This window comes from Aulostomus chinensis, chromosome 23 (assembly GCF_037954235.1).
Source record: "Aulostomus chinensis isolate RoL2024-O1b breed Wild chromosome 23, RoL_Achi_v1.0, whole genome shotgun sequence".
Classification (NCBI taxonomy): Eukaryota; Metazoa; Chordata; class Actinopteri; order Syngnathiformes; family Aulostomidae; genus Aulostomus; species Aulostomus chinensis.
Genome location: NC_141342.1, coordinates 10,631,684 through 10,652,700, shown reverse-complemented (window position 1 = coordinate 10,652,700; position 21,017 = coordinate 10,631,684). Strand labels below are relative to the sequence as shown.

At 44.0% G+C, this 21,017-nt stretch overlaps 6 protein-coding genes across 11 annotated transcripts; 2 read left to right on the top strand and 4 right to left on the bottom strand.

Annotated features, from left to right (window-relative positions):
• Nucleotides 1-45: 45 nt before the first annotated feature.
• LOC147239500 (uncharacterized) lies at nucleotides 46-2,015 on the bottom strand. Its single transcript, XM_086195542.1, has 6 exons — nucleotides 1,911-2,015; nucleotides 1,642-1,768; nucleotides 1,069-1,162; nucleotides 796-955; nucleotides 418-570; nucleotides 46-304 (listed from the first exon to the last, which is right to left on the bottom strand). Exons 2-6 carry the CDS (start codon nucleotides 1,764-1,766, stop codon nucleotides 129-131), a joined length of 708 nt encoding a protein of 235 aa, XP_086051668.1. The 5' UTR covers nucleotides 1,767-1,768; nucleotides 1,911-2,015; the 3' UTR covers nucleotides 46-128.
• On the top strand, nucleotides 1,969-7,886 carry wdr24 (WD repeat domain 24). 2 transcript variants are annotated; one of them, XM_086195539.1, is made up of 11 exons: nucleotides 1,969-2,023; nucleotides 2,649-2,724; nucleotides 3,015-3,499; nucleotides 3,639-3,816; nucleotides 3,983-4,655; nucleotides 4,980-5,092; nucleotides 5,175-5,302; nucleotides 6,121-6,225; nucleotides 6,336-6,673; nucleotides 6,921-7,105; nucleotides 7,287-7,886. In XM_086195539.1, exons 3-11 carry the CDS (start codon nucleotides 3,019-3,021, stop codon nucleotides 7,453-7,455), a joined length of 2,370 nt encoding a protein of 789 aa, XP_086051665.1. In that variant the 5' UTR covers nucleotides 1,969-2,023; nucleotides 2,649-2,724; nucleotides 3,015-3,018; the 3' UTR covers nucleotides 7,456-7,886. The 2 variants fall into 2 exon arrangements, with proteins under 2 accessions (XP_086051665.1, XP_086051663.1); XM_086195537.1 differs by having other exon boundaries at nucleotides 6,333-6,673.
• An 879-nt stretch (nucleotides 7,887-8,765) lies between these two features.
• anks3 (ankyrin repeat and sterile alpha motif domain containing 3) lies at nucleotides 8,766-13,865 on the bottom strand. Of its 2 annotated transcripts, none has more exons than XM_086195541.1 (16): nucleotides 13,716-13,865; nucleotides 13,255-13,466; nucleotides 12,739-12,937; nucleotides 12,522-12,643; nucleotides 12,360-12,441; nucleotides 12,066-12,183; nucleotides 11,603-11,752; nucleotides 11,295-11,390; nucleotides 11,055-11,170; nucleotides 10,790-10,957; nucleotides 10,565-10,689; nucleotides 10,335-10,476; nucleotides 9,982-10,252; nucleotides 9,842-9,907; nucleotides 9,675-9,766; nucleotides 8,766-9,605 (listed from the first exon to the last, which is right to left on the bottom strand). In XM_086195541.1, the coding sequence occupies exons 2-15, from the start codon at nucleotides 13,419-13,421 to the stop codon at nucleotides 9,684-9,686; spliced, it is 1,905 nt and encodes a 634-aa protein (XP_086051667.1). In that variant the 5' UTR covers nucleotides 13,422-13,466; nucleotides 13,716-13,865; the 3' UTR covers nucleotides 8,766-9,605; nucleotides 9,675-9,683. The 2 variants fall into 2 exon arrangements, with proteins under 2 accessions (XP_086051667.1, XP_086051666.1); XM_086195540.1 differs by having other exon boundaries at nucleotides 8,767-9,605; nucleotides 11,295-11,411.
• Nucleotides 13,866-14,167: 302 nt separating this feature from the next.
• c23h8orf33 (chromosome 23 C8orf33 homolog) lies at nucleotides 14,168-20,777 on the bottom strand. 4 transcript variants are annotated; one of them, XM_086196061.1, is made up of 5 exons: nucleotides 16,988-17,169; nucleotides 15,313-15,776; nucleotides 15,140-15,230; nucleotides 14,834-14,980; nucleotides 14,168-14,691 (listed from the first exon to the last, which is right to left on the bottom strand). In XM_086196061.1, the coding sequence occupies exons 1-5, from the start codon at nucleotides 16,989-16,991 to the stop codon at nucleotides 14,477-14,479; spliced, it is 921 nt and encodes a 306-aa protein (XP_086052187.1). In that variant the 5' UTR covers nucleotides 16,992-17,169; the 3' UTR covers nucleotides 14,168-14,476. The 4 variants fall into 4 exon arrangements, with proteins under 4 accessions (XP_086052187.1, XP_086052189.1, XP_086052188.1 ...); XM_086196063.1 differs by lacking the exon at nucleotides 16,988-17,169 and adding an exon at nucleotides 20,658-20,777 and having other exon boundaries at nucleotides 14,170-14,691; XM_086196062.1 differs by lacking the exon at nucleotides 16,988-17,169 and adding an exon at nucleotides 17,962-18,167 and having other exon boundaries at nucleotides 14,170-14,691.
• Nucleotides 17,131-18,889, top strand: h3f3d (H3 histone, family 3D). Its single transcript, XM_086196069.1, has 4 exons — nucleotides 17,131-17,285; nucleotides 18,019-18,161; nucleotides 18,242-18,395; nucleotides 18,471-18,889. Exons 2-4 carry the CDS (start codon nucleotides 18,034-18,036, stop codon nucleotides 18,597-18,599), a joined length of 411 nt encoding a protein of 136 aa, XP_086052195.1. The 5' UTR covers nucleotides 17,131-17,285; nucleotides 18,019-18,033; the 3' UTR covers nucleotides 18,600-18,889.
• uqcc4 (ubiquinol-cytochrome c reductase complex assembly factor 4) lies at nucleotides 19,126-20,807 on the bottom strand. The gene is made up of 2 exons (XM_086196071.1): nucleotides 20,658-20,807; nucleotides 19,126-19,768 (listed from the first exon to the last, which is right to left on the bottom strand). The coding sequence occupies exons 1-2, from the start codon at nucleotides 20,735-20,737 to the stop codon at nucleotides 19,447-19,449; spliced, it is 402 nt and encodes a 133-aa protein (XP_086052197.1). The 5' UTR covers nucleotides 20,738-20,807; the 3' UTR covers nucleotides 19,126-19,446.
• Between the last annotated feature and the right edge of the window lie 210 nt (nucleotides 20,808-21,017).

Sequence of the window (21,017 nt, the reverse complement as noted above, 5' to 3'; positions counted from 1 at the left end):
TACGCATCATGAAAGAAAAATCATTCATCTGACGCCAAATGTTTTGCAGTTTCTTGAAGTACTTTATTTTGAAGAAATAATTCAACTGACAAATATAAAATCATTATAAAACATTTTTCACAGTAATTTTATGTGGTTTTGAGCTTCTTCCTTGGTCTGCGGTCGGAGTCTGAGCCGTTCTCGTGCACACTCCTGCCCTTCAAGTCAACATCCTGGAGAAGAGGGAGCCGCTGCTGTGTGGCGACGCTCATGGCCCACAGGCACATCTCCAGTCTCTGGGGCGTCCAGTCCTGCTGGGGATCCACTGAGGACAAGAGCCGGCAGATGACATCGACAAAGACACACACATCCAGCCTGGGAATATGAAGCGGACGCCTGCAGAGGTACTTCTACCTGGTGTCTCTGTCATGACCTCACCTTTGTTTAGGTTTGCGGTCATCTCCAGCACCTTGGACAGGTACACATTGTAGTGTTTGGCTGTGTATTGGATGGGCTTCAGTCCCGGCACGCTGTCCATAGCTTCATCAGACATGAATGCAGCCTGCTCCGGAGCTCCTGCCGCCAACACAGCTGAAACCAAAATGGACAGCCAAGCTAGAGCGGAGCCATGAACTGCATACAAACTAAGTAAAGAGAGCGAAGGGAGCTTCAGTCCCTCACTGCACTTTTCTGTGTACTTAATAAGAACACAATCACTTTGTCCTTTAAGAGGATCACAGAGACATTTAACCCTCCAGCTATTATCAATTCTGCTGAACAGCGGGTGAGTGAAGTGTCTTGGAAAACACTGCTAACCTGAAGCCGTAGCCGGGCCGACACCTTTCAAGGTGCTGAGCTCTGCAATCGCTGCCTGCATGTCAGGCAGGATGCTGAAGGCCTTTCTGGAACATTTCTCCACCGTGTCCTCACTGTTGGAAGCCACCAGCTGCTGCAGACGTGGCCTGAACTTCCCTCTCTGCGGGAAAAAAAAAAGACACAGGGCCACTCAAGGACAAGTCATAGCTCTGCATTTACTCAAGCTGGAGGAAAAAAATATGTCAGGATCGCTTGAGTTTAGGGGCGACTCACAGTGAGCTTCCAGTCCATCAGTTTCACCATCTCTGACAGGGTGACATGTTTCTCATGTCGACTTGAGATGATGGTGGGTAGCTCCTCCTGGTACCTGACACCCAATACACACATACACACAAAGATCATCTACCTATAATCTTACACACATAGTCAATGTACATTAGCAGTAACATTATTAATGTGGAAAAAGTGTATAAAAACAACGTATGAAATGAAATACAAGCAAAACAATTGAAAAAAAATTATATTTCAGAATAACTCCTAAGGTCTTCTTGGAGTGTGTAACATCATCTAAAGACATTTTTCTGCATCCTGGATGGAGCATTACGGACAACTGTGTCGGCAATAGCTACCAACTTTTTCTGGTACGTGGAGCGTTACCAACAAATTAGAATTCCTGGGTTCCAATGTTGAACAATCTCAGTTCCTCAAAGAAAAATGATCTAATATTTATATACATACATTTTTTTGGTTTACATCTTTTTCTTGATCCTTCAAACGTGGGGTTGTGAGTGATTCATATTCAAATTAGGTAACTGTTGTAGTGAGCAGAGGAAAAAAAGAGAATACCACTTGTCAAGGCTCAGGAGTTTTCCAGATTTCTTGCCTTTAGCTTTGGTCTCCACAACAACCCAGTACCTCTCGAAGACACCCCTCCATGCAGCTGGGTCCTGGCAGGCGAACAGAGCGCTCATGACTGCAAAGAGAGTCCATAAACATAAACCTCTCCACGGTTTCTATCGGAACGGACCACAGCCATGTCAGTACACGTGTATTATCCAAATCTTCAATTGTAACGCTTCTAACCTCTTGAATGTCCTAAAGTAAAACAAACTCACCAAATCGCAGTTTCTGTGTAACGCTTCCGACAAGAGAATTCGAACCTCATTTATTCCCGCGAGAGTGCAGCAAGTAACATCTTCCGGTCCCACAAGAAGTGAGCAAGTTGCAGGTTAGCCTCTAGTAATGTTATTTTAGTATTTACTCATATGCTTCAACATGATATAACACATTTTCAAATGTTTCTTATGTTTTGTTATACCCGTAATATCTAGCTAGTGATTCGGGCGTTGCTATTTATTGTCAGAATTGTACAGTGGCTACATTAGCCAGCTAGCATTAGCATCACACCACAGTTATGTTTACGGAATAAGCAGCGAGTTTAGCTATTTCTAGCTAGCAGGAGCAGAGTGCAGTTAAAAGGGGCTGGCAGATGTTTACATTTTTGAAAACGAAGCAGCACAGCAATACTGAATAAGTGGATGACATTAGGATGTAGGAGATTCGTTAAAGCTCACTCCAGACTCAGAAGACAGAAGTAAAACAAACGGGATGTTTACAGTATTCCTAACGTGCTCTATCAATTAATATTCAAAATAACACGACATGAAATTATGTTGTCTTTTTTTTCCCCCATTTGACATTACCAATGTGAAAATGTATGTGTAGAGTTAATGCTGTGCAATTCTGCACTTATAATAGTTGATTGAAGGGTTTTTTGTTGTTGTTGTTGTTGTTTTAGTAGTTGGAAAACATTAACAACCGATTTGCTGACATGTCAGTCTCTTTGTTTCCAGGCTGGCGCTCATGGGAGCACATGAAGTGGACTCTGTGCTGCTGCAGACAGTGACGAGGCCAGCACTTCTTCACCAAGTATGGAAGCCACCCATAAGCTTAAATGTTGAAATAGATACACAAACTGTGGATGGATTTTTTTTCAATATTTTTTTTCAGATACTGCATAACTCATTCCTTTTTAATGAAACACTTTTTTATTTGAGTGCCATCTTGTGGTGGTTAGATTGATTGCATTGTATAGCATTATGGCTGGGTATCAAAGGCAGCAACTTGGTAAAAGCAAAACTGAAATTCTGTCAATGTCCAACACAGCATCATTTTTATTGTTCATAAGTTTAAGAAAAATCTCTTTTTGTCTGGCTTAGGAACATGGAGAAGATGTCTCGGGTTACCACTGCCCTTGGCAGCAACGCTGTCAGTTGTAGAACTATGTTCTGCCACTTGGACGCTCCTGCCAATGCCATCAGCGTGTGCCGTGATGCGACGCAGGTGGTGGTGGCCGGCCGCAACATCTTCAAAATCTATGTGCTGGAGGAGGAGCAGTTTGTGGAGAAGTTGAATCTCCGCGTTGGCCGCAAACCCTCTCTCAACTTCAGCTGTGCGGATGTCATGTGGCATCAAATGGAGGAGAACCTGCTGGCCACTGCTGCTACCAATGGGGCGGTGGTGACATGGAACCTTGGAAAACCATCACGTAACAAGCAGGACCAGCTGTTTACAGAGCACAAACGCACTGTGAATAAGGTGTGCTTCCACCCCACAGAGGTCTACATGCTCCTGAGTGGCTCACAGGATGGATTCATGAAGTGCTTCGACCTGCGCAAGAAGGAGTCTGTCAGCACTTTCTCTGGTATGATGTGATGCCATTTTCCACCTTTGACAAGTAGGAAACAGGAAATAGTTGTGGATTTTTTTCACTTCATATCCTTTCTTGTTGTTTTTTGTTTTGTTTTTCCCCCCAAAAAATCTTTTTCCTGCCTTTCCTGTAGGTCAGTCGGAGAGTGTACGGGATGTTCAGTTCAGCATGAAGGATTATTTCACATTTGCTGCTTCTTTTGAAAATGGTAACGTCCAGCTCTGGGACATCAGACGTCCAGACCGCTATGAGCGGATGTTTACTGCCCACACCGGCCCTGTGTTCTGCTGCGACTGGCACCCTGATGACAGGTAAAGAAATGAGTCACACCCCTGAAAAATGTGATGTTTTCTGCTTGTGAATGAAATATGTTAACAAGCTTTCCGATTGGGTTGTTTTGTGTGGTTTTAACCATCCACATTGATTTACGGTATCACATTTACTTATCAATTGCTCACCGTTTTTGACTTTTTCTAGGGGATGGTTGGCCACAGGAGGCAGGGATAAAATGGTGAAGGTGTGGGACATGACAACAAACCGTGCCAAGGAGATCTACTGTGTCCAAACCATCGCATCAGTCGCCAGAGTAAAGTGGCGTCCAGAGAGGAAGTTTCATCTGGCCACCTGCTCCATGATGGTGGATCACAACATCTACGTGTGGGACATCCGCAGACCTTTCATACCCTTTGCAACCTTTGAAGAACACAAAGATGTGACTACCGGTATTGTGTGGCGCCACCAGCACGACCCACATTTTCTGCTCTCTGGCTCTAAGGACAGTACGCTCTACCAGCATATGTTCAAGGACGCCACTCGTCCTGTGGACAAGGCCAACCCTGAGGGTCTCTGCTTTGGATTATTCGGTGACCTGGCCTTTGCAGCCAAGGAGAGTCTGATCAGCAGTGATGCTAACAGAAAGCCCTACTCCGGAGGTGACCGTCGCTACCCTATCTTTTTCTTCAAGAAGCCCGACCCGACAGAACAGTTTGCTCATGTGTCAAGCGCTCTTAGCGTCTTCGAGACGGATTTGGACTGCAACCGCATGGACTGGTTTGTCAAGACAGCACAACTCTACCTCCTCAGTGGAAAACCTTTTGCTGAGCTGTGTGATCACAACGCCAAGGTGGCCCAGGAGCTCAAGAGACCACAGGTCAGGCATAAAGATGCATGAATAAAACTGTTGCCATTAATGCACATGATTATACTTTTCAAAGTACCGTGTGGATGCTGCTTCACAAGTGTTGCAGGAAAGGTCTGCACATTGATTTCTGCATTGCACCCGGAAACAATTGTGCACATTCATTACCAGCAATGTGTTGTGTTTTATTATTTTGCTGAGACAAGAAAAAAAGTCAACATTACAATGAATTATCGTGCAAATCTGCATGAAAAAGCCTTGTGATTGATAAATCACAATTCTAATTATTTTTGTATGTGTTTTGAGCAATCTGTGATTTATTTGCTCAATTCAAAGGTCTCCACTACATGGACCATGCTGAGGATCATGTTCTCTGACCCGGCAAACCTCACAACACCAGCTTCCAACCACAACCTCAGTAAACTAGGCAGCTTACCTCTAATGAACAGGTGAACGAGCTCTTCTGAGGGTTGTCCATTACCAAGTGGTAACCCCACTCATGGACAGGCTCACGTGTGTTGCTGTGTTCAGTTTCAGTATGAAGGAAATGGGCTCAGGGATGGGTACAGAGAGCAGACTGGAGCGTGGTAAAGGGGACAGCAGGCAGGACAACATCCACTTGGAGCCTGGAAACTCCCATGTCAGCAACAATAATGAAGGTGAGACGATAATTTAACTGCACCACCTGTACCAAGACACAACGGGGCAACAGGCTCTCCAACATGGGCTGTTCTGATGATGGAAATATTAAATTTACGATTTACATTTTCTAGTTTTAAGAGTAAACCCACCGAATAAGAGGTGAAAACCACCTGAAGCAGCAAATCTTGAACTCTCATGACCGGCGAGTTGTTTCTGCTGCCGTCACCGTTGTGGATATCCCTAAACTCCTAACATTTTGTCTCCAGATAGCACGCAACATGTCTGACTCTCGCTGGTACTTAAGAATGATTACAACTTGGCCAACTGATGGTAATTCTTAAAGACCTCTCTCCATTTTTGAAGAAGTTGTATCATATTCTTTGTCTCAGCTGCAGCCATGCTGCCTTGCCTTGAGCGCCATCTACTTGCCGCAGTATGTCTCCCGTTTTATTTGCTCAGTGGTAACACGCCTGCTGTGTATTTCCTGTTTTGTGACATTTAGACAGTTTCCCTTATTATTCATTTGACAATTACATGGACACACAATTAGTCTCCACATGTCTTAGGACTGAACAGGGACTCAACCACTCACCATCACCTTGACAAACACGCCCAGTGTGAAGGAGTAAGCCAAGGTGAAGCTGCTAGAGCTAGAGAGGCAGCAGCGCAGGCCGTACTGCACAAAAGCCAAATTAGGTAGACATCCGCTGAAAGGTGACGGCACTTCTGATTAGTTCTATAAAAATCGTGTCTTAGATACATGTTTATGGTCTGATGATCGGAACTTTTCGAATTTTCTTGACTCCTCTTAATGATCGTTTCATTGTTCTGTCAGAAAACGAGGAGACGGAGGGCAGCGAGGGCCAAGCTGAATACATGTTTGGTGACGCTGAGTTAGATGATGATGACCTCTACTCCATGGAGCACGACAACCAAACTGGTACGTCACTCCTCCATCTCTGATAGAAGAACGTTTTTATATACATAATGCTAATAAGTTCAGCGCTCTATTTCATGTATGCTAATTGGATATTACTTTTGTTAAAGCAGAGGAACAGGAGTATACGCTACCCCAGGAGGCCTTCCCCCTGCGCCACGAGATCATGGACAACCCATCTGCTCCCGAGCACCTTCAACAAGACAAGGCCGACTCGCCACACGTCAGCGGTAATGAGGCCGAGATCACATGTCTGACACCCATCGAGTCCTTCTCCCTCATCTCCCTCTCCCAGCCGCTCTTCAGCCTTCATCTGCCCGCCAGCTTCTTCTGCCCCATCGTGCGAGAGATGCTGAGTTACTACGCCGAGCAGGGTGACGTGCAGATGGCCGTGTCGGTGCTCATCGTCTTGGGAGATCGGATCCGTAAAGAGATTGATGACCTCACTCAGGTCAGCTGGTGGAAAAACGTGCTGAGTGTTTCAAAACTGCTCCGACTGCAGTTTGCTTCATTCCATGGACTAGATTTGAGTTCTTTTTTGGCAGAGGCATTCATCAAGAAGTTGGCATTCTCTACATATCTTTAAAAAAAAAGGCAAAACAAAAAAACTTGTGCTCCAAAAAAGAACAAAAACTGCATTGTAAAACTAGTTGGAATAGTTTCATTCAGTTACAAATTGTTGTTTTTGTCCATTTCAGGAGCACTGGTACATGTCCTACATAGACTTGCTGCAGCGATTCGAGCTGTGGAACGTGTCCAACGAGGTCATCAAGTTGAGCACGTGCAGCGCCATCACTTGCTTGAATCAGGCGTCCACGACGCTGCACATCAACTGCAGCAACTGCAAACGGCCGATGAGCAACAAGGGCTGGATTTGTGACAGGTACGAAGCAAATAGCAGCAGCAGAAACGTAGAAGAGCAGCATGAAAGTACGGCGGCATGGTCAGATTAATCGGGGGTCCTCTCTCCCAGAATATTTTTGACTTGAACTACTTGTAATTTTGCCGAGAAACTTATTTTTTTATAGATATTTTGAGTAAAGTGACGCTTTTTTCCCCCTCAGGTGTCACCAGTGTGCAAGTGTGTGTGCGGTGTGCCACCATGTGGTGAAGGGACTGTTTGTGTGGTGTCAGGGCTGCAGCCATGGGGGACATCTTGAACACATCATCAACTGGCTCAAGAGCAGCGCCCACTGCCCTGCCGGCTGCGGCCATCTTTGCGAGTACACCTGAGGGTGTTGTCACTCTCTGTAGGAGAGGGGATGGGCTTCAGCACACACTCAGTCCCTCTCAACGGGCCCTGCACACTGATCGTGGGATCAGGTCTGCTTGACCTAAAGAGGAAGAGGTTCACATGTGAACTCAACATTTGCATTTGAATCCATAAATCTGTACATACACAGACGCTTTGACAGAGTATAACAATATTTTTGTGAATTCACAAGTTTCTGTATTTTAGATTTTAATCCCTTCGTAGTGCTGCAGGCTGTGCAGGAAGTACTTGAATGATTGTACATAAAACTTGAAGCTTATTTTGAAGAGCTGATGAACTAATTTATATAATTTGTGGCTCTTTATTCAAGTAGAACGGTAAAGCAGTGGTATATATTGAATTGTCACTTTCAAGCTGCCCAGGACCAGTAAAGTCTGTCTTGTTGACTTTCTATATTATTCTATAAAAAAAACACTTAATACATAGACCTGATGGTGAAGACGATCCAGTCCTCATTTCCATCCTTTTAATTTGTCACCAGTATGAAGGTAGTAAGAAGATATATATATATATATATATATATATATAACTAAATTATGAAATATCAGAGGCAAGAAAATGCAAATCAGGGTTGTGTCCTGTATTTCCATATTAATATTTGGTACTGCTTTGGAGTCCCAAGGTCACATGACACGGGAGTTATTATAAAAAGTTTTGCGCCATAAGAGAAAAATGGCATCTGCACTAAAATATTACGACAACATTGAGGAGTGTGTGGGTTATACTTTCAGTCTAGTACTGAATTTGAGCCCCGAGAACACAACACGGAATCCACTGGAGGTTTAGAGACACATTAGGAAACTTTCTGGAGCATAGAAGGTTTTCATCCTACTTTGGGGAAACAATTTGTCTTAGTCCCATAAAGCAATTGGGTAGTTTTCTACTTTCATTTGAACGAACAAGTGTATGAAATTACAGCAATGATCAATCTTAATTAATAAATCTTACTTGTGACCTGTCAATTGTGAGTTCAGAGCAGCGAGGCTGGAATTCTGGTTTATCTACGTCAGCCCCGGCGGCTAAAATCCAACCAAGGTTGTTACTGGGCAACAGCCATCGCATCGATTAATCACCGAGGCTCCGGCCTCAGCGGAAGGTTCTCCAGATGATGAGAACCGGAATCCCGCAGCTGCAGTGCTACCGCGTAGCATCGCCGCATCAGTGCGGGCGTGGCGATGAGCTGCGTTCAGTGTTCGAGAAATAACTTTCGCATTAACACTAAGAATTCATTCTTCAATGATCAAGTTTTTTTTTTCTTTTAACTTTTATTTAAAATTTTACTTTATTCAGAATTCATATTAATATCACAAAGTTGGCCGTGCAGTTCTCTGCTGCTTCTAAAATTGCTGGGAATGGTGAAATTTGTGTTTCTGCAGGATAAAAATCAGTAACATTTTCACAACAATCTGCTGCTTTTAATTTCCGCTCATTTGAAAAATGTTCACATTTAAAAAATTCAACTATTATTTCATGTTTATGTACGGCCAACCTTTCAATAAAAAAAACATGTTTTTTCCACTGACTATCAGGAAACAAAGTATAATTCAGTGATACAATTTGTAATATTTCTGTTTCGCTCTGAAATTCAAACACTGCTTTAATTCATAAATGTGAGAACGGCTTGAACAAACCTCACTTGGCGTAAGATATTTAGGGTTCTCTGAAAGATCTCCAAAATACATCAGCAGGACATTACCGTCAAACACCATCACCTGCGTACAAATCATGGAAGAAAGCTCAGCATCGTCTAGACGGGCGACGACGACGACGACTCTGCCTTTCTGACACGAACCTCGCACCTCCCGTGTAGCGATTTCACAGTATTAGAGCCTCCGATCACCATCGTGTGATCGTCGCTCTCTCTTCCTCCTCTGTGCATTTTCAAAAAAAAGAACCACATCTACACCAGCACAAGCGTGTGAGGGTCATGGTCCCTTCCTGCCCGTTTGTCGTTTGGCCTTCTCTGGCTAGCTCTGATCCATCAGCCAGGAAAGAAAGGAGAGCGGTAGGTTCCTCGCGCTCCAGTGCCGCTCTCGTCCGGCCCTCTCCCATCTCACTGAGACTGTTCAGGGTGGTAAGGTTCACCCTCCGTCGATATTGGCAGAAGCACCTATTAAAAGGCCAGGAGTTATTTTCTCATGTTCTCGTGTGTTAAACGTGTTTTGTTTTTTGCGCTCACCTGCAGATGTTAAGGTCTTTCCCAGCTATCTGAAACTTTTTCGGGGGCACTCAGTCGTCTCAGACTCTGGAGCAGAGTTTGTAAAGTCCCGGCTGTTGTGATGGAAACGACCAACATTAGAAGGAGAGGATAGTGAACGCTGTGATCTCAGAGTTTAACAGTCTTACCCAGCTCCTCTTCATAACACTCCATCTTCTTCATCACCTCTACAGCACTGAAACGAAGCCCTGCAGCTAAAATTAAAAATTAAAAAGACGTGAACTCATTTATTTAACATCATGATGTAAAATGTTGCTACACAACTCACGTTTAACACCAGCGTCACTTTTTGTTTTCTCCTCCACCTCCATCTTCCTGTCGTTCCCATCAGCAGTGACACAGGAGAGCAGCTCAGAGCGGCAGACACGGGTTTTCGCTAACAGAGCGTTCATGTCTTGTGTCAGTCGATGGTTCTCCACCAGCTCAGTGTGGACCCTCCTCCACGCCATCTTGTCCTCCATCAGACATCCTTCCATCACGGTACGCAGCTCCTTCTCCTGAGACACCTGGCTCTGCAAGCTCTCCACCTCCTCACAGCGCTGCACGTGGGAGAAGAGAGAAGAACCGAGTCAAGAAGCCTGGACTTGTGAAGCAGAGGAGGAGGACGAGTCGTGGAGTTACCTTGTGCAGCTGAATGGCCATCTCCTGCATCTCAGCCTCCAGCTGGTCAGCATATGCCTGCTCAAGAGCATCGCTGGGAGGTCGAGCGCTACTGTGCCACCTCGCAATCGCTGATGTCATCTTACGCTTGGGTCCGAACAATCTGGAGAGTACACGGATTTTGATATGAACAAAAAGAATAGAGGTTGAGGTCTAACATGTAGCTCCGGGAAGGCTTGAAAGCCTCTTACGTGATCCCAATTTCTTTCAGATCGTTCTCTGTCAGGGTGAGAAATATCCGCAGGTCAATGTCTTGCTCTTCCAGTAAAGGGAGATACTTGGAGAAGCCAATTTGCTCCAAGAACTCTGCCAGATCCTGTCAAAATAAAAGATTTTAGACCAAGAATAAAACAGTACTCATCAATCTCTCAGCTCCATTAAATCAAACTTCCCGATCAGGAAGTGAGTAGACGTGCCTTAGGACCAGTGTAGGAGGGAGGGGGAGTGACATGTGAGCGTAGCCCACAGTTCCCTGAACCGCCAGCGTGAGCTGTGTCGTTGCTTCCGTGTCGACTCTTGCCTTTTGTGTGGTGACCCTTGTTGACTCGGCGAGAGCTACTACTCTTCTTGTACTGGTCGGAGTCCTGGTGGGGAAACAGGGTGGCACTCGTCTGTCACTGCGTACCACAGCGTGGTGTTTGTCTACACGCCGGTGGCATCGGTTTGCTGGTGTGTGTTCACCTCGTTACTCTCCACGGAGCCCTCCCAGCTGTGGGCGATGACGTGAGGCAGGCCTTCGCTGCTGCTACTGCTGCTCCTCATGGTGGGCATGTCGTTGTCAAAGAAAGGACTGTCATCTGCAATGTTATCACAAACAAGTGTTTGATTCCATTAGCAAACAGTGCAACTTGCTACCTGCTACTTGAATCACTCTATTAGATTCAATTCATCCTGCAGGTGATACACACACGTGCGTCTCACCTCTGCTACTGTTGCTCTGGCCATCCAACTCATTGATTGGTGAGGTCACGTCGCGAAAGCAGATGCCATCACTCCGTTCCCCAGGGTCACGGAAGCCTGGCGGCACAACAGGAGGCTCTGAGGCGATAGGGACAGTTTGAAAGAATAAACCAATCCCTCTGTTTCTGTGGCGAAATGTCAATGTACAAGGAAAAGCAACACTCCACAAGGTGTCAGTCAGACTACTATGAGCATTCACCCCTGATAATTGATCTGTAAACAACACACACGCGCACACACACACACACTGATATCTTATGTGACACTACCACACGGTTTGCCGGGGCCTCCTACTCGGAACCTGGCGATGGCCTGGGGCCCATCATGGATGCTAACGCCTTTAGCTCGGGTGCGACTTGGTCTTGTCCTCCGAGGTGCTGTGTCTGAGTCCTCAGAGGAGCTCAGGTCTTCAAAGTGTCCTTAATCAAACACACAAAACAACCTTTGACCTCCAAGATCTGATCAGGTCACCCTTGAATCCCTGAAAATATTTGTAGGAATGTTTGTAAAATTCTGGGTCGATGTTTGAACTAATAATTTGGCTGACTGTATTTTTCTTTTGTTTGTTCATTTTATTTGCACCCGCCCCCCCATGTGAATGCCATCTTATTTGCCGATGCCGGATGGGATGAGGATGATCGGCTGATATCAATACTTGCCGATATAAGGTTGAGTCATTGAAGAAGTTTCCAATTTGAAAACTACAACAAGTGAAGGTGATTTATCAAATACCTGCTTTGATCCTGGGAGTACGTGAGTCGATGAGGCTGACGATCTTAGTATAGCCGTACATCATGGCGAGGGCGCGGGCGGTCTCTCCTTTAGCGTTACGATCATCCATTTTGACCTTCTGTGAGTGAGTTCCACAAACCAGAATAAGAAGATATTTTACAGCAGCTTCATTTTGACAAAAAAGGCAACATTTATTTATGATGGTGGATCATCTTCCCATCAACACAGGTCAATTTTCATGAGGTAAAATGATTTTTTTTTTTTTTTTAAGTGTCGATATTTGAAACAACTCACATGATCAAGCAGGTACTGGACAATGATTTCATGTCCAGAAGCAGCAGCCTCCATCAGGGGAGTAAACCCAGAACCTGGTTCCCTACGCGGGAGATCAAAGCCCATAAAAGGCTCAATATTAATATCATATTTAGCAATGTATGTACAACTGAAGATACTCACTTCACATTGGCGTCAGCGTTGTTATCCAGCAGGAACTTCACCATCTGCTGGTGACCTGTGCTTGTGCAGTGGAACAAAGCGGTCCAGCCTCGAGAGTCCTTCAGCTCCAACTCGGCACCTTGCTTTTAAGGACAAGAACGAAAAGACTGTCACGCTCTGAAGACTTAAAAAAACAAACAGAATCAAACACATTAAGTATGGCGGCGCCAGAGTGTACCTGAAGCAGAAAGTATGCGATACTTTCATTCCCACAGCTTGCTGCCAGCATCAAGGGGGTCAATCCCTTTGCAGTGGTGGCATTTACACTCACGCCAGCCTCCAGCAGGAGATTTGCAATGTTGTCATGGCCGATGTATGACGCATACATTAAGGGGGTCCACCCTCCGATATTTTTCCCATTCAGGTCCACCTCACGTCTGAAAAGAAACAAGATCATGCACACAGACCCCACGTGTAGGTGAGCTGTGGAGAGATACAACACATCTGGGACTTATATCTGTGGATATTCTCAGTCATCCAGGTCATGGTTTGTCTCAAAAAAGCATAAAATATGGCAACTGGACTAACCTGTGAGTAGAAGACGTTTCGCCTCTCATCCAAGAGGCGATACGTCAGTTCGAGAACTGAAGAAACCTCTTGGATGAGAGGCGAAACGTCTTCTACTCACACGAGTTTAGTCCAGTTGCCATATTTTATGCTTTTTTGAGACATCTGGGACGATACAACAACTCACCCTTTAATGCACTCTGCCACTACGTCATACTGGCCGATGGAGCAGGCAGTGTGGAGATCCAGGGGGACATCCAGCTCCTCTGGTCTCACCACTGAGTCCCCAAGCCAGAGGGAAAGGCTGGCCCCCAGTTGCTCAGTCTCACTGGCCTCATCGCTAAGCTCAGACATGTCCCCCCTTCTCTCTGGTCCGCAGTCACGACTGAAAACACAGTCCTCCCCCCCAACCCACCCACCTAAAACTAAAGTTGAGTAATTCAACACGACACTGCCATTGTCACATTTTAATTACCATGTAGGTATGAGAATGTTGCAATGATCTTCGAATGTTATTTAACGCTGACGTTATCTTCTTACTTCTCTGTGTCTTCTATAACTTTAGCTGATCGAGTTAGCTATTTCAGCTAGCATCACATTAGCTTATCAGGACGCACCGTGGTGAACTTTCCCCACCGACACACCTACCTTGTCAAATAGGAATTAAACAGATTCTTCAAAGTGTCCAACAACAGCTTAGTATTTAACAGCGGGACCAAACGTCAACGGTCAGAACACGTTAGTTTGTTTTCTAAGCGGCTGAAAACTTTGTTGGGTGTCACGCCGAAATGTGTTCGTGTTGACCCGTCCTCGTTTTCCTGTTTAAAACTGGAGTCCTGTCAGCCATAATTGTAATATTAAATGAGGTGTAAATACATTCCCATCTGCGTGTATTGTATTGTTACCTTGTTTGTGGGGTAAATATTTCCCCAAAGCACACGAGGATCAACAATTTTTTTTTAAAGTGGAAATTTATTTATTAGTCAAAATAAACCCTTAAACAAAATCCATTGTTTGGTTAAAGTATAGATTGCCCTAACATGTATTTAAGGGTAAAAAAAAATTGAATAATTGCTTTTAATTGTTATTGATGAGCACATTCACAAAACAGCATTACCTTTTTATAATTATTAGATGTATTTGGGAGTTAGAGTAAGAGTACTGAGACTGCAGTTTGCAAAGAAAAAATTTTTATTATTATTTCTTCATTATGTATTTATTTCAGAAATATTATTTCAAAATGTGGTACAAGCCATGAAGGGACTTGAATCTTTGCATGGTGATGTAATCTTTTCCCTCTCCAATGAAGTTTTTAGATTTGTGAGGTTTTTTTTGGGGGGGTGGGGGGTTTGCACACTGTTTCAACATAAAGAATGCTGCTGAGATTGTCCTCACGGTCCAAAAAACAATCACAAAAAATTGAAGCGAAATTCCTCCTTGGATGGAGTGAAAACAAAAGCTGAATTCTCCTCCCGAGTCTGGGATTTCAGGTTCTTATCCTGGGCTTGAGTTGGCTGCAGGTCCCCAGCCGAGGCCGGCGTCTGGGTTTTGACGTCAGCTCTCCGGTGGAAAACCGACTTCTTCGGGGACTCTGACACTGTTTTGACCTGAGCTGATGCAAGTTCTGATGTGAACGGGGGGGGGGGGGGGGGGGGGGGAGAGAGAGAGAGAGAGAGAGAGAGAGAGAGAGAGAGAGAGAGAGAGAGAGAATCTGTTCTGTTCTGAGGTTCTGTGATACAATAGCACAAAGCTGCTCTGATGCTCACCACTTTGGATGAGCTTGAACTGTTTGTTCTTCTCTTCTTCCATTTTCTTCCTGTAGTCTCCTGCCACGGCCCTCATCACCTGCCGCTTCTTGGCCAGAGGAGCTTTGGAGCTGCTAAGAGTCTTCAGGGCACGAGACGCCTCCTCTTCTAAAGGGGGGGAAAACATTTTTAAAAAGTACCTTGTTCTTTTCTCCAGAATGCGTCTAAAATATATATGATGTGCACATTTCCTGTTAATTTTCCACTTCAATAAATTCACATTCACGCGTGGCCCTACAAGAGCTATGAGTTAAGTATCACACTGACTCTGCTTTGTTGTGGCTTTCTGGGACTTCATTCCCAACTCCAGCTGCTCGATGCACCAGTCCAGCTGTCTCTTTAACTGCTCTTCTGGACTCTGAAACACACAATCGCATCACATCAAGCCTGTGAAGTGCAGCTCATCACGGTTACTTTAAAGAGAAACTTTTAACACGAACCAACTCTGTGTCTTCGCCTCCTGCACTCCCTTCCACTGGATTCTGCTCTTGCTGTGCCTCAGCACCGCCTGTGGCTTTTTTCTTTCCCGATTTCTTCTTTTTCTTTGTTTTTGATGGTGCAGGGGGTTCAGATACCGAGCTAACCCCCTGACGATCAGAAGGATTGTCGTCTTGGTGGTTGTGTTGGCCGCGCGGGGGAGTCATGTCTGAAGCTTCTGTTGTCATGTCTCCTTCAGGTGAATCAGGAGGGATTTGGAAGTTGAAAGCAAAGGCAGAGTCCTGTCCGGTGATGGCGACCTGGCCCACTGATGGTTCAGTCTCATCTGATGTTGACGATTCTGTCTGAGGGGCTGGAGAATCCTCAGAGAAGAAGTTGAATCTGAAGTTATTATTGCCGCGAGTCCGGAGGGGCTTCGCAGTTCTGCTCTCCACAGAAGCAGAGCCGTTTGACTTTGGTTTAATGTCTGTTTAAAACAAACACAGGACACACTTATTCTAATTTACAGTCAGTTGTTTCACAGCTTTACATACAGATGAGCACACATGCAGTAAGGAGAGTTCTGCAATGAGTTGTCACTAGAGGTAGCGGTGAAAAGCCTAAACGCACACACTCACACAAGGAAACCAAATAAAAAATACTTTCTTTGAACGAATAACTAAAACTGGTCATTTTGTAAAACATGGCAATCAGCAGAAAAAAGAAAAGCATTTCACAATCAAAACATAGCTGCACTGACACGTTTCAGTACTGACAAGTAACAGAGAGGAAAGCTTATTCAGCCTGCCTCTTTTCTAGACACAAACGGAAAATGACAGTGCCTGACAATCCACAAGTTTTGCTTTCTTTATGCTTTCTCTTGACCTAAAACACATTTAAACGACAATTTAAAATCATTTAGTGGCTCCACGGTTCGAGTGCGCATCTGCTTTTAAGTACTCCATGACCATAGGGACATTTCTAAACATGGTAGTGCCCAAAGACGTAGTTTAATAGCATTATAACGGGTTAGAGCAGGAATGTAGACATAAACCAAACTCTACACAACACAGCAAACAGCGCTGAAGAATATTACTGTCAATTTTACAAATGTACCTAGAAACCGCAGCTTCTGTTCGCTCATGCTGATTCTTCCTGTGATGCAGGTTTTGATCTTACAGGCACACAAAAAACTGCTCGGTGACAAATGCTCAGATACACGCAAAATTTACCCGGCAAAAAAGAATAAACAAAGATAAAGTTCCTCCATGAATTCATGCTTTTCAGAGACACACCACTGGTGTTTCTCGAAAAGATGTACGGCAGGGAACAACTGCTACCACACGCTGATTGTTCCGCACAGGACTTAGGTCGCTCAATACTTTCAGAGTTTGGCTTAAAAAAATCTGTAATTTTTCAGTTGTTTTAGCTTTTTGTGATCTTTTCGAGATTCAAACCGATTTTTTAAAAATTCGTGAGCTCTGGTAAAGTAAGTCTGATTTTACGAATTAACAAACGTAGGGTCGGTGTGCTGATAGAACTGCATTTCAAACAGCACAAGGAAGCGAACATATTCCTCTTTTCATCGTATCGCACGATTTAAGTCCTTCTTCATAGAACTTGATGAAAAGATATCGACCTCATTGTTGAGAACATTGTTATAATAGTTTGTAGGGGAAAAACGGGCTTAATAGTTACCCATTCTTTATTTTTTTAAAGATGATTATCATAAAGAAGGCGTTTCAGTTCCATGAGTAAAGCAGTTGAAGAAGACCCCATTCAGATTCTTCCTTTTTTTTCGAGCGGGGCAGTAAAACCTTTTCTTTTCTCCAATCACATTCCTGAAAGGATTTGAGTTTGAACCCGTCCTGCAAGTTTGAAGGCGGGACTTCCGGTTCCGCTCTCCTCTTATAAATACCTCCTGCTCACTTCACACGCGACAGTCAACGAACGGAACAGAAGGGACACGACGTTTCCAGGGAGAAGATAAGGAAAGGTAACTTAAGAACGTTCTGTCAAGGTTCCTTACCCTCATTTCAAATGAAATGTACTTTAATGTATCTTTAAAACATGGACACATAAAGGTAATATCGTTATGTTGGACCGTAATTAACACAAGTTAAATGTCAACAAAATAATGCGCGCGCCTTCGCCGGTTGAGTAAACCGACTACCGTTACATTTGAGGTTTCTTTAAACTCCGTGTATATGGACACTATTTTGAATATACTCGGTGTGAATTGAAGGTGTAATTGCATAGCTTGGTTCTCGATAAATTGGGAGGCAACAGTAACCTAAGCCTCTGGCTAGCTGGCGCCATTTTGCAAAGCTAGCTTTATTTTAGCTTGCTAACAACGAGCATGGAAACGTGTGTGTCCTTTGTAGGTTAATGGTGGCTTGGCTTTTGTCAAGTTGTTGCTCTCTTTTTCCTTTTTCTATACAAAATTCTCCGTATTACGAATAATTACAACATTACAGCAACTGGAAGTGAGCGCCAGTGAGGAAGTGACGAGTTGCCGCTAAAATGGCTTTGTACGGGAGTGAAACCTGATTTTAAAAGTGACGTGTTGGAGACTAATATTATCGCAGTTAATTACATATGTGAGGACGTGACTCAGAGGAAGAATGGCCACCCTTTTGTATTTCCCGGATTTACATCCACTGTTACGGTACCTATGTGTTGCTTGGTCCTCGTGTTGAATCCTTGGTTTTGTGTTTCTTTCCTTCCAGGCGAACAAGTGAAGTATGGCTCGTACTAAGCAGACCGCTCGTAAATCCACTGGAGGTAAGGCGCCAAGGAAGCAACTGGCTACAAAAGCTGCAAGGAAAAGCGCGCCATCTACCGGTGGAGTTAAGAAGCCCCACAGATACAGGTGAGTTTTTTTTTCATTTGGGTCTATTTCTTTCGTGGTTCAGGTTCTTGCTGAGGCAAAAATGTCTTTTGCTATTCTAGGCCTGGTACCGTTGCTCTGCGTGAGATCCGTCGGTACCAGAAATCCACTGAACTGCTCATCAGGAAGCTTCCTTTCCAGCGGTTAGTCAGGGAAATCGCTCAGGACTTCAAGACAGATCTGCGTTTCCAGAGTGCTGCTATTGGAGCACTGCAGGTGAGTTGGTGGTGGTTTCATGAGTCCCAGTAAGAGGAAGGGGACTCAACTGACTTGTTGTTCTTGTCATTCCAGGAAGCCAGCGAGGCCTACTTGGTTGGACTGTTTGAGGACACCAACTTGTGCGCTATCCATGCAAAGAGGGTAACCATCATGCCCAAGGACATTCAACTGGCCCGGCGAATTCGAGGAGAGCGTGCTTAAGATTGGGCGTCTTTTTACTGGGTGGGGGGCAGGGCAGACTGGAGTGGGGCCCATGGGGATGTTTTGTAAATCGTAAACCATTGCCAGCATGTGTAATTTGTTTATGCAGTTTTTAGACTTATTTTTAATTACCCTCTTCAATTGTCCTATCACTAAAGTAGTCCTTCATACCTGTAAATGCTGATATTCCACTGCCTTTCTCAGGTTTGCAAATCTATTGATTCTGTACCCTTGATCCTGTGTGTGCATGTCATAGGATTTCTTGTAAATAAAACTTTCCACTACCTCAATTTTTGCTTTTTATTACAACTAAGTGTGCGATCATCTTTAGATCTTATTGATGGGGGGGGGGTGCTGAAAGATGAGCCTATACAGTTAAATCAATCCCTACTGCCAACTTGTTTCACTTGAAGACCGTCTAAAGCTTCTATCTGCAGTCCTTCTGACTTAACCAAAGTCAGACACTTGATCAGACACTTGATCAGACACTTGATCAGACACTTGATCAGACACTTGATCAGACACTTGATCAGACACTTGATCAGACACTTGATCAGACACTTGATCAGACACTTGATCAATGGTTTAATTAAGGTACAATGAGAATGAAATCATTTCTACATTAAACTCAAACTGGCAACTTAGCCTTTACAGACTAAAGGCTGAAAACTTCAAAGCACTAACATATCCTGAGGCAATGTATGGTTCATATCGAGGAGAAAAAGCTCTTGCACTGGGCGGCATCACAACAGCACCTTCAGCACTAGCAAGACAATTTGTCAGTGCATCAGCCTGAAACAGAGTGAAAAATAAAACCACAATAAATAAATCTGCATTCCCGCTGTCATTAGCTTGGTTTATTTTGGACTTGCTCCTTTTCATCTGGGAGTAAACCAGGCAATCGCTCATACAAGTTCTTCTTCAGCTCCAGGTCAATGTCTTTCTCCTCTCTCAGAGCACACCAGGCAAGTAAGCTGGAGAGTATGACACTAAGGGGCAAGACTTTCCACCAGGGCCATCCTTGGTCATACATCACAGCTCTCTTAGTCTTCCAGACTCTGTGGCTGGCTTTACTGGTGGAGAACTTGATGGGCTTTTCATCAACATCCTCATCCCCAGTTTTGACCTGCCTATGGGAGCTCACAGTTAGGGGCCGCACACTGCTTCGTCTGTTGAAAGAGAGGAATTGTTCTTTGTTTCCATTTGATTTGATATTACACCAATAATTCAAAGCCATTTTCAGTTTGCTGGATAGTTTCTTACAGCGGTTTGTGAGTATGCAGTTTCAAAATTTTACCTCAACTTCAAATTAATTCATACACTGCATTACATTATGTGTAGATGATGTTATCCAGAGAACTTTTATCTCACCCAGGACATTAGTTGTGAGCAATATGAGTTTTAAATGGCTGATGCAGATATTTAAGGACAATATCATGTTTTTTTAAAAGGTGTTTGATAAAATACAACAATCCAATGATCACTAAAAAGTAAGAAACTAAATTGTTGAACCTAAAATAAAATGTATTCAATAAATGTCAGCACAGGCAATCATGTAAAAATGTCTAAATTTACATAAATTTAAATAAATAAGCAACGTCGCACCTGACCAGCAGCTTGCTAGCAACATGATTTTTTATATGTTCACTTAAGTTACATTTCTTACAAAATCATAACAATTAAGTGTTAGTACAATAGACACATGGGAACTTCAGGGTTAAACTGATGATGCAACTGTCACAGAGGCTTCCAATAAAAATAATAATAATAATAATTAAAAAAAAATTAGTTTAACGATTGCGGCAGTTGAATCTTTAATATTCTCAGGCGAGCTTGAAGTTGTTGCTGATGTAACATCCAATTCTAAGACCCATGACAGGCGGTGACAATGAAGGACGCACCGGATTAAAATAACACAAAATGTGTGAGTGGGGTCTTAATGGTTTGTCTGATATTACTGAAGCTAGAGAGTCAGGTGGAACAAATCAGTTCATCATTGGCGGTGGGTAAAACTATACAGGGTTACGAAAGAAAAACACGCCAAATCTACACACTCACCCCGCGTGATGGTGTACAAGCCCCCGACGAAGAGCCGTACGAGTCAGACCGTTGATAACTCGTCCTGTTATTAACGACATCTCTGGGAACCGGTCAACCGACACACGAGGTCACGAAAACCTGAAGGTATAAGTTACCAAACGTTCGGTCATGTAACTCGTTGTTGTACAACCGTGAATTCCATCCGATGTCCCGTGCCTAAACAACAATGGTTCCGACGTTTGTCAACCAAACCATACGTCACTATTTTGCCCCCCCCCCTTCCAAAAAAGTAAAAGTAACGTAGTTAAAGTAAAATAGTGATATTTCATCTATATTATAATTGTAACCTGTGACAGAATATGAATGTGCTCACCGCAA